This window comes from Dama dama, chromosome 5, assembly GCF_033118175.1.
Source record: "Dama dama isolate Ldn47 chromosome 5, ASM3311817v1, whole genome shotgun sequence".
Lineage (NCBI taxonomy): Eukaryota > Metazoa > Chordata > Mammalia > Artiodactyla > Cervidae > Dama > Dama dama.
This window is the reverse complement of record NC_083685.1, coordinates 41,703,891-41,715,927: the sequence shown is the minus strand read 5'-3', so window position 1 is coordinate 41,715,927 and position 12,037 is coordinate 41,703,891. Positions and strand designations below refer to the sequence as shown.

The 12,037-nt window shown below is 36.3% G+C and overlaps 1 protein-coding gene across 16 annotated transcripts in view; it reads left to right on the top strand.

Moving 5' to 3' along the window:
- Positions 1-12,037, top strand: part of MFSD8 (major facilitator superfamily domain containing 8) — an 85,204-nt gene that overhangs the window by 31,600 nt on the left and 41,567 nt on the right. For 15 of the 16 annotated variants that reach the window (XR_009692877.1, XR_009692876.1, XR_009692875.1 and 12 more), the window contains exons 9-13: positions 890-1,024; positions 4,786-4,889; positions 4,978-5,225; positions 8,002-8,309; positions 9,743-9,840. Coding sequence is in view for 1 of the 16 variants with exons in the window: in XM_061142323.1 (XP_060998306.1) it covers positions 890-1,024; positions 4,786-4,889; positions 4,978-5,225; positions 8,002-8,208 (694 nt within the window). In the remaining 15 variants the exon portion in view is untranslated. Of the gene's footprint in view, positions 1-889; positions 1,025-4,785; positions 4,890-4,977; positions 5,226-8,001; positions 9,476-9,742; positions 9,841-12,037 lie in introns of those variants that run through there. The other variant, XM_061142323.1, reaches the window with a different exon arrangement.

The window sequence follows — 12,037 nt, the reverse complement described above, 5'->3', positions numbered from 1 at the left end:
ATTAGGAGACGATTGTTCGATTTAAGTCCTATGTCACGTGTCAGCCTAAGGGATAAGCTGTGGGGCCTCACCTTTCCTTTGACTCTATTTAGTCTTAGCCCTTTACGTACATCCATATCTTTGTTAGAAAAAAATATGTCCCACTTGTGGCAGTTTTGGTAGAGCTGAAATAAGGATGGTGGCTATTATCAAGACACGTCTACCTTGTCAAATGTTTGCAGAAGCTTTCACTCTTGTTCTCAAATAAACTTTCTTTTTTTGAGAAAAAAACTAATTTTTTTAAAAGAATGACTATTTTAAATATTTAAAAATTCTTTTTGTAGCCAATTAACAGAAGGAGATAGAAAGTCAGAAAAGAAGATTGTCAAGGAAGGAGACGGATAGTCATATAAAGGAAGAGTAGCCTTAGACGTAGGGAGAAAAATATGTGCATTCAAAGTTAAGTATAAAAGAGACTGAGGAAGAAAAAACCAACCCCATAAGTTTCTAATAACTTAATCATAGTAATATTATTTCATTGAAAACAGACCAATTTAAACCAAAAAGCAACGATGACTTCTTACATTAGAATGGTAGGTATTTTGATTTGTTTTCTTTTCCTGTTTTTCAAACTTTTTGCAGTGTGGATATGTTACTTATATAATTATAATAACTATTAAAAAATAAAAATGCAAACAGCCAAACTTAGTAGCCTGTGTTACTGTGATATTATGTTACAATAAAATGTCCTTAAAATGTGTTAAAATTTTTGTTTATGTAGATATGATGTCATTGATAAAAGGGATACAAATTCGTAAATGTGTTGGTATCAATAAAGCTTACTATTTCAGCTTTAACAATGACTAAGGTTTAAATGAAATGAGAATGATTTATTTTTTGTTTCTGTTAGCATTGTGACTCCATTAACAATGGATATGTATGCCTGGACCAGAGAACAAGCTGTATTATATGATGGAATAATACTTGCTGCTCTTGGAGTTGAGGCAGTTATTATTTTCATGGGGATAAAATTACTTTCCAAAAAGTAAGTTATGTGTCTTTGTTTTTATTTCACACCTGTTTTTTTTTTTTTTAAATAAAACATGAAACAGAGCTAATGATGTAAGTGAATATATCAGTAAAATAATGTCAATCTTTTTTCTTATTATTGTATGAGTTTGAGTCCTTGAATGTTTGCAAACATTTAAAATTTATTAAAGGAGCATATTTCTATACCATGTAGAATATTCTTTGATAAAGCAAGAATATCTTACAAAGTGAATAATTGTCTTCTAATGTATCTTTTGTGTATGATATTTTATTTAAAGTATTTCTGTGAGTATATTTCATAAAATATTGTTCTTCTATGTGGTAATATATGTTATACAACAAGAAAGAATGGTTAAGTCTGGAAAATTCTGGTTAAAATCATCAAACTCCTTTACTCTAAAACTTCTAAATCTTCAGTTTATATACTATATCATCATGACAAATAAAGAATGTAGCATTTCTCAAAGTTAATTGCAACTTTGACCATAGAACACTTTTTTAGTTTTTTTATTTTTAAAATTTATTTTTAATTGGAGGATAATTGCGTTACAGTGTTGTGTTGGTTTCTGCCATGTATCAACAGGAAAGAGGCACAGGTTTATATATGTCCCCTCTCTCTTGCACCTCCCTCCCACCTCCCACCCCATCCCACCCCTCTAGGTTGTCACAGAGCACCAGGTTGAGCTCCCTGTGTTATACAGCAACTTCCCATTAGCTATCTGTTTTATATATGGTAATGTATATGTTTCCCTGCTGCTCTCTCAATTCACCATCCCACCCTCTCCTTCCCCCACTATGTCCATAAGTCTGTTCTCTATGGATTGTAGAACACTTTTTTAAAGACGCATTTTGTAAAAGTAGACTGTAAGGAAATGCTTTTATAAAATTTAATTCATTCATATAGTCTGTGGTGGCATGTTAGTTGATGAATTCAGTTTTCACAATTTAATTATTCCTGAATACTTTAACAATATAACTTTAATGAAGTTCTAAGATCATTTGACAAATACTGAGTCAGTGCATAGGGTTGGGTGCTATGGGGAATACTATGAAGATTCCTGCCTTTATAGAGCCAAGTAAAGAGGCCAAATTATACAGTGGAAGTGAGAAATAGATTTAAGGGACTAGATCTGATAGAATGGTGACTGCAGCCATGAAATTAAAAGATACTTACTCCTTGAAAGAAAAATTATGACCAACCTAGACAGCATATTAAGAAGCAGAGATATTACTTTGCCAACAAAGATCCGTCTAGTCAAGGCTATGGTTTTTCCAGTAGTCGTGTGTGGATGTGAGAGTTGGCCTATAAAGAAAGCTGAGAGGAGAAGAATTGATGCTTTTGAACTGTGGTGTTGGAGAAGACTCCTGAGAGTCCCTTGGACTGCAAGGAGATCCAAGCAGTCCATCCTAAAGGAGATCATTTCTGAGGATTCATTGGAAGGACTGATGTTGAAGCTGAAACTCCAGTACTTTGGCCACCTGATGTGAAGAGCTGACTCATTTGAAAAGACCCTGGTGCTGGGAAAGATTGAGGGCAGGAGGAGAAGGGGACAACAGAGGATGAGATGATTGGATGGCATCACTGACTCAGTGCACATGAGTCTGAGTAAACTCTGGGAGTTGGTGAAGGACAGGGAGGCCTGGCATGCTGCAGTCCATGGGGTCTCAAAGAGTCGGACATGACTGAGTGACTGAACTGAACTGAACTGAAAGAGGCCAATGTACAGATATAGACATAGACATCGATTCATATTCAGTTAAATAATCGTAGATGCATTATATCTTGCTACAAAGATAGAGTGTCCTGCTGATATTCTTACGGGTTATCCAATTTCATATCTTCCAAGAGCTTGTATTCTATGTAAAGTCAGTAAACACAAGTATCAAATCAGGTCATAATAAGTAGTATAAAGAATAGAGCACAGGAAGAGAATGAAAAGTGGCATGGCAGTGTTTTGATTGGCTCCTCAAGGAAAGCAGCTCAGTTTGAAGTTACATCCAGGTTGAGACTTCAGTGAAGTCAGGGAACAGCGATTTCAGTGGCCTGGAACTCTTGCCTCAGAAGACTGACCTTCATGTGATTAAGGAACAAGCAGGAAGACCATTTTGGCTAGAGCAGAATGAGAGAAATGGTACATGAGAGGAGATCAGGTTGGAAAGATATGAAATTTGTAGGTATTCTGAGGGTGATGAGAAGTGTTGGGTTTGTTTTGTTTCAGGAACCTTTGGTCTTGTTTGTGTATTTCACATTTTATTATGGAAAATTTCTAGCATATGCAAAGGTGTAGAAAGAATCATGTCCTGAATGTCTAACATCTATTACCCAACTTCAACAGTTATAACCTTGGATAATCTTGATTCATCTGTACTTCTACCTACTGCACACTCCCTGTCCTCCACACCTGGATTATTTTGAAGCTGATGTTAGACATCACTTCATGTGTTCCATAAATATTTCATTATGTATCTCTAAAAGTTGATGATGGCAACATTATCACATCTAAAAAAATTAACAGTGATTTCTAAGTATCATCAAGTATCTAGCACGTATTCAGATTTTCTCCACTATCTTAATTTTTTTAAAATTTGTTTTGTTTTATATTATTTTACAGCTTACTCACTTGACTCAGGCCCTTCTGTTTCTTAAATCTCTTTTAAATCACAAGCTCCTTTTCCACCTCTTCCATCTCTCTCCGTCTCTCTTTTGCTCCCTTACAAATTGAAGCAACCAGGATGTTTGCCCTATAATTTCTCCACATTTTGGATCTGGCTTAATATTTCCCTATGGTTTCTTTCTTTGTTTTTCTAATATTTTCCTGTGTTTACTTTATTTCTCAAAATTTGATGAGATTTGAGTTCAATTTTTTGGCAATAATGTTTTATAGGTCACCACCACTGTATATAATAAACTGAGCAACTAACAGACACACACACCACTATATATGCTTACATCAGAAGAAATGTAAAGTTTTATCTCTTTTTATGACATAAGTGGCCATTGACCATTCCCTCAACCCTTTAATTTATTAATAGATCGTTGCAAAATGCTGATATTTTAGTTCTCTCATTCCTTTATTTATTTGCTAGAATACTTTCTATGAAGAGAACCTTTCCATCACCAACTATTTGGTTATCCTCAGGTATAGTTTTTAGAGGAGAGACGGAGATTCTTTCCTTTTATTAACTGATTTTTAAAATAACAAGTGGATTACTTAACATCCTCTAAATTACCAAGAATGTTTTATTTGCATATAGTATATATTTATAGGTTATAACATTCTCATTTGTTTCAAGTCACTGTCACTACTCTTCTTTTTGGTATTCATGTCATGTTTTTGGTCAGCTTCCTCAAATTGGCTCTGAGCCCTTTTTTTTCGGCTGCACTGCACAGCATATGGGATCTTAGTTCCCCAGCCAGGGTTCAATCCTGTGCCCCTGCGGTAGAACGGCAGAGCTCTAACCACTGGACTGCCAGGGAATTCCTCTATCACTGATAATTCATATTCTTTCTGGTATGGTAAGATGTCAAGGTTCATCTTAATACTTCTTTTGTCCCAGACCTGAAATCATTGATTTTTCAGAGGAGTCCTAGTTCCTCTTAGTGGGAAATTGTAGTTTGTATTTGTTTTAGTTAATATATCATTTAAAGTTTAAAGATATTAGTTGTTTATAGGTTTAAAAATGTAAAGGTAATAGAACTATATATTATAATACACTGTTTCATTTTTAAATTACAGAGTTTCTGTTCTTTAACAGGATTGGCGAGCGTGGTCTTCTACTGGGAGGACTCATCATTATATGGGTTGGCTTCTTTGTCTTGTTACCTTGGGGAAATCAGTTTCCCAAAATACAGTGGGAAGGTATAGCCATTCATAATTCTATAATGTTAGCCCCTGTTATTCATCTAAAATTAACAAGTAATATACTGTACTAATTTTGTTTTCATAGATTTACATAATAACTCAATCCCTAATACCACATTTGGAGAAGTAATTATTGCTCTTTGGAAGTCTCCAAGAGAAGATCACAGTGAAGAACCAACTGGTTGCCCCGTTGAACAAGCATGGTGTCTCTATACCCCCATGATCCATCTGGCCCAGTTCCTCATATCAGCTGTGCTAGTTGGCATAGGCTATCCATCCTGCAGTGTTATGTCCTATACATTATATTCGAAAATTCTGGGACCAAACCCTCAGGTGAGTCCGTTATTCTGACGTTGGCAGTTGTGTGAGGTATATGTATACTTGCAAGCACTCACATTTTTTTTTCCCAACCATTCTCCATTTTTATACAAGCTGATTTAGGGGATTTTTATCATACTCAGCATTTTAAACTTAAAATCCCACCGCTTTCATAAAGTACTTACAAGATTGTAAGCTGAAATTTAACAGAAAGTACTTTAAGTTAGAACTAAGGATGTTTTGAACTCTATATGAGCTCTAAGTTATTTTCATAGAAAAAATTACCTGAAGCATACTTTTCAGAAACTCATTGTTAAACTAGGCAACCAGTTCAGTTCAGTTCAGTCGCTCAGTCATGTCCGACTCTCTGCGACCCCAATGAATGGCAGCACGCCAGGCCTTCCTGTCCACCACCAACTCCTGGAGTCCACCCTAACCCATGTCCATCGATTTGGTGATGCCATCCAGCCATCTCATCCTCTGTCGTCCCCTTCTCCTCCTGCCCCCAATCCTTCCCAGCATCAGGGTCTTTTTCAATGAGTCAACTCTTTGCATGAGGTGGCCAAAGTATTGGAGTTTCAGCTTCAACATCAGTCCTTCCAGTGAACACCCAGGACTGATCTCCTTTAGGTTGGACTGGTTGGATCTGCTTTCAGTCTAAGGGACTCTCAAGAGTCCTCTCCAACACCACAGTTCAAAAGCATCAGTTCTTCTGCACTCAGCTTTCTTCATCATCCAACTCTTATATCCATACATGACTACTGGAAAAACCATAGCCTTGACTAGACGGACCTATGTTGGCAAAGTAATGTCTGTGCTTTTTAATATGCTATCTAGGTTGGTCATAACTTTCCTTCCAAGGAGTAAGCGTCTTTTAATTTCATGGCTGCAGTCATCATCTGCAGTGATTTTGGAGCCCCAAAAAATAAAGTCTGATCCTGTTTCCACAAGGCAACAGTTAGCCAACCAAAATTGATAGCCAAATTTGGATCTAGACTTAATTTCGCGTGATCCTAGGGACAGTTATTAAGAGATGAAAACACAATAGTCTGAAAAGTATGCAGCAGTTTTGTTATTTTACATTTGTTCTTATAAGAATTTCCATATTCATTATTTAAAAATTAGAAAAAGTATAGAAGCAAAATGGAGAAAAGTATCAGCGACAAGTACTACGAACAGTTTTGTGAAATATACTTCCACTTGGAGTCTTTATCCATGTGTGTGTGCCTAACACAAAAATAGGACTATATCTTTGATACTCTTTTGTAATCTCTTTTTTTAAATTATGCTGTAAATATTCTCCCATGACATTTAATTTTAGGGAATTATTTTTTAATGGAGACATATTCCATCTTATGTATGTACCATCATTTACTCATTTTCCTATCATTGTACATTTAGGTTATTTCGGATTTTACTTCTGACTTTTTTTTAGTGCATGCATGCTTAAGTCGCTTCAGTCATGTCTGACTGTGATTGTGTAGACTGTAGCCTGTCAGTCTCCTCTGTCCATAGCATTCTCCAGGGAAGAATACTGGAGTGGGTTGCCAAGTCCTCCTCCAGGGGATCTTTCTGGCTCAGGGACTGAACCTGCATCTCTTACGTCTCCTGCATTGGCAGGCAGGTTCTTTACCACAAGCACCACCTGGGAAGCAGTTATTTAAATGGCAACAAAATAAAAACATATCTTCTTCTTTATAAAAATTAAACTGATAGTTTTATGTTTTCAAGGTAGAAATTAGTGTTTTTCTTTAAATAAAGCAATGATAAAAAAAAAAGTTCATTATCACTGTTTTTAAACTATAATAACATTTTATTAATTTCTGGATTTTTTTAATCTATAAAGTTATATTTTCACATTTTCAAAATCAGGAATAAATGCATATTAGTTACAAAAGCAATACATGATAGTTGTAAGAAAAGTCAAATAATTTGAAATGTATATAGCAGAAAAGGAAGGATCCCCTTAGCCCATCATACTATAGTTAACCATTTCATAGTTTACTTCATTTGTATCCTTCATGACTTTTTTAATGCCTTTTCAAATATATCCACCCTCATGCCTTTTAAAAAATCTGAATTATATCTCAAGTATATAAACTTTTTTCTACATTTTTTATTTTTTTCCCTTTAATATACCATGACTTTCTATGTCAATGGGAATAGATGTTATTCTCATTGTAAGATCTTATTCTGTACATGGATGGCCTTATTCTTTTAAGCAACTGCTTAGCATTCCATTTATTAAATGTGCCATAAATTATTTACTTAATCCACATTTGACAGGTTATTTACAATTGGGGGATATTAAAAGTAATGCTGCACTGTACATCCTTGTGTAGATTGTATGGGCTATAGTTTTGGACATTGTAGTTGGAGCAATGACATTGTGGTGACGTGGAAATGAATACAGTGGAGTCAGCCAAACAGGGCTTCAAATCTCTTGGATAAGTTACTTGAATTTTCTGAGCTTTAGCTTCCTTGTTTTCTAATTGGGGATAATACCAATCATAGAAATTTGTGAACATTGGAAATAATATGTGTAAAGCACTTAATGTAGTGTCTGGAAAATAGCAAGTACAAAACAAATGTTGGCCTTAAAAGGTAAGTTTATAAATCATTTCAGTAGACAGTGTTTGTTCTTTTATACTACTTTTATTTTTCCTAAATAGTGTATCAAATAAGTTGATCATTCATTATTTGTGGTATTTAGAGAGAGGCACTTTGTATTTAATTTAACAACAAGAGAAAAGGACTACACCTGAGTATGAGTGTCCTTCTCCCTCTACAGGGTGTGTACATGGGCTGGTTAACAGCGTCTGGAAGTGCAGCACGGATCCTTGGACCTGTGTTCATCAGCCAAGTGTACACTGCCTGGGGTCCACGGTGGGCTTTCAGCCTAGTGTGTGGGATGGTGGTGCTTACCATCACACTCCTGGGTGCGGTTTACAGAAGACTCGTTGCTTTTTCTGTAAGGCATGGAAGGATTCAAGAGTAACCCAGCTAAGACTATGTGGAAAGTACTTGTGTGGAACTTTCTCTTTTTTAAGACTCTTCTTGACAACTGCTATGAGTCAGTTTCCTAAAGTCAGTTTGAAGGTAATAGTATATGTTGAGAAACGAGAACATATATTGAATAAAATAGGGAATTCTGTGTGTAATTGTGACTAGCAAGATAATATGAAAATTCTGGATCATAGTTTTCCTTATCTCAAAAAAAGAAACCGTTTCCATAAGACGTTTTTTGGGGGATGGCATGAAGTCATGAATGAATAGACAGTGCTCTATAAATGTGAAGTTATACCCTTAAGTCAAACTGCAGAAGTGTCATTAAAATGAGAGATCTATGCAGTGAAATCATAAGGAGAGTTCTGTATGAATTACCTGTGATAGAATGATATCACATAAATTATTTACCTAAATAGAGGGATTTTTATTGAAAAGTGTCTCCTTTTTATTTACTAAAAAATACATTTTCTGTTAGTATCAAATTTTCCTTATAAAATAAAATCATGACTTAAATTTTCCACTTATCATGCCTGTCATCCTGCCTTAGCTTCTGTGAGTCATGATTTTTAATAGTTTACTTTGCATCTTATTTTAGTTTTGGATCTTACTAAGTAACCCCTAAGTTAATGGATGTATATGAATAATGCTCATATTTGAGCAATAAAGAAGATGATCAATAGATCAAAATGGATTTCACTACCTGTAGTAGGAATAACTACTTTTTTCTTTCAAGGCCTAATAAATGATTCACTTTAGAAACATAAGCCAGATAATGTGTTTATATATATATATATACTTATATATATATATATACTTAACACCAAAATGTTAAAATTATTGGCATTTTCCAACTCCCTTATTCTAGAGAAAAACTATTATTTTATTTATGTTTTCTCTTGTCTCAGTAGTGGTAGGGAAGACCCAACAGTTTTCAATCTTGTCTGCATAGCTACTCAGAACTGCAGAATTTAAAATTTGGATAGGCCATGGCACCCCAATATAGTTAGCTAATGAATATCTGAGGTAAAATGGCTTTAACTAACAGTTTACTGAGTTTACTAGAAGTTGGCTAAATTATACTATGTACACATTACTACCTCACATAAATTGAATGCTGCTAAAAGGGACTAGTACAGAACTATGTATATGGATAATCTGTATTACCCAAAAATGCAAAAATATTTCTAAATACTTTTCCAAATGTTTCCTACTGTTATAAAAATTTTCAAAACTGAGAGTAAACATTATAATCTGCACTTCATATTGTTTGCTGTCATTTCTTTGGTGGTGGTGGTGGGGTGGCTTGAATAACAAATTTATTTCTCACAGTTCTGGTCTAGAAATCTAAGATCAAGGTGCTAGCAGGGTTGGTTTCTTCTGAGGCTTTTCTCCTTGGTATCTAGTGCGTGCATACTCTTGTCGTGTCGACTCTGTGACTCCCATTGACGTAGCTCCCCAGACTCCTCTGTCCATGGAATTTCCCAGGCAAGAATACTGGAATGAGTTGCCATTTCCTCCTCCAGGGGGATCTTCCTGACTGAGGGATCAAAACCACATGTCCGGTGTCTCCTGCATTGGCAAGTGGATTCTTTACCACTGAGCTGCCTGGGAAGCCATCTTGGTATGTAGAGGGTTATCTTTTTCCTGTGTCTTTTGTTTTTTCTGCCTTTATTAATATAATGGACATATAACATTGTTTAAGGTGCACAACATGTTGATTTGATCCTTAAATATTGCAAAATGATTACCACAATAGCATTAGCTATCACCTCCATCATGTCACATTAATTACTGTTTCTTTTTTGTGGTGAGAACATTAAAATAAACTCTTAGCAATTTTTAAGTATATAGTACAGTGTTACTAACTATAATCACCAGGAAGTTTGTACTCTTAGACCAACATCTCCCCATTCCCTTCCCTCCCTTGCCCCTGGCAATTATCATTCCACTCTCTGCCTAATAGTTTGGCTCTTTTAGTTTCCACATACAAGTGGTGTGATACAGTATTTGTCCCTCTCTATCTGACGTTATTCACTTAGCATAATGCCCTCAGGGTCCATCCATGTTGTCACAAATGGCTGAATCTCCTTTCTTATGGCTGAAGAACATTCACACACACACACACTTAACTGAAAACCTCTCTGGTGGCTCAGACGGTAAGGCATCTGCCTGCAATGTGGTAGACCTGGGTTCGATCCCTGGGTCGGGAAGATCCCCTGGAGAAGGAAATGGCAACCCACTCCAGTACTCTTGCCTGGAAAATTCCATGGATGGATGAGCCTGGTAGGCTACAGGTATGGGATCGCAGAGTTGGGCACGACTGAGCAGCTTCACTGGTTCACTGGTTCCTTATCCATTCATCGGCTGATGGACACCTAGGTTGTCTGTCATCTCATTGCTGTTGTAAATGATGCTGTAGTAACATGAGAAGGCACATATCTCCTGATGTCCTGCCTTCATCTTCTTTGGATATATACCTGGTGGAATTGTTGGATCACATGGTAGTTCTAATTTTTTGAGGAATCTCCACTCTTGCACAGTGGCTATACCAGTTTACATTCCCATCAGCAGTACATGAGTGTTCCCTTTCTCTACACTCTTACAGTTTTTATATTTATCTTTTTGATGATAGCCATTTTTAACAGGAAGAGGTGATGTATTTCACTGGATTTTAAAAATTATTTAGGCTGCACTTGGTGTTCACTGTGAACAGGCTTTCACTAGTTGTGAGCGGGAGGTACCCTTCACTGTAGCGCGCAGTCTTCTCAGTGCAGTGGCTTTTCTTGTGGAGCACGGGCTGTAGATGCACAGGCTTCAATAGTCGTGGCATGCTGGCTCTAGAGCACTGTGTAGATCTCATTTGGGATCTTGTTTGAAGTCAAATGTAAAGTGGTATTGTTGAGGTAAGTGGAGAAGTTTGTGAGGGAGCAAGGTCAGTGGCTGGATTTTAGAGCAAGCAGTGTCAGGTTCCCGGAACCTATTCCCCTAGCTCCATCAGCGTGGGTGTGGGGTCTGCTGAGCATGGGTGGCAGGGTCTCTTCTGGGACAGCGCATGCATTGTGGTAACAGCCATTGTTCCTAGCTGCAGAGCCTGAATCTCTGTCCCTCCTAGAGGGTCTGAGCTAACACCCTCTAATAAATACTTTCTCTATAGATTAGATTGTGTTTTAGTTTGTAACTAAAACCCCTGACTGATACAGGAGGCAAGAGTAGATGTTTGAAGACATGAAGGAAGCTATTGGCATAGTAAGATGAGTGATGCTGGTGACTTCAATTAGGGAACTGACAGTGGAATTGGGAATTAAAAGCATGTTGAATGCAGTTTAGAGGTAGAGTTAGCAGGATTAATTGGTGATTAGATTAAAGGTAAAATAAGGTGTTAAGAATGAGTGCCCGGATTTTGAAATGAAAAACTAGTGATGCAGATGCCATTTACTGGAATAATTACTGAGGAGAAACAGGGAAGTGTGCAGTTGACCAAATGTTCTGATAGATGACAAAAGCATGCCAGATAGATACGCCCATAAACAGATAAAACCAGAATGTATTATAAAATGAGCTGAAATAAATTATGAAGTGAAGGAAAGGCAAAAAAATGACAAAATCGTAGTTTGAAAAACTGAGAAATGGGAACATTTCCCAATGAACTAAGAAAATAAGATAAGGTATGAAAATATTGCTGGCAGAGCTCAGGAAATAAGCTTAAAAAAATAATTTCAGACATGAACAAATTAGAAGGATCACAAGAGTAATAAGATGCCATAGATAATTTTATAATGGAAAGTAAAGATGGAGAAACATTAAAATACTAAAGAGAT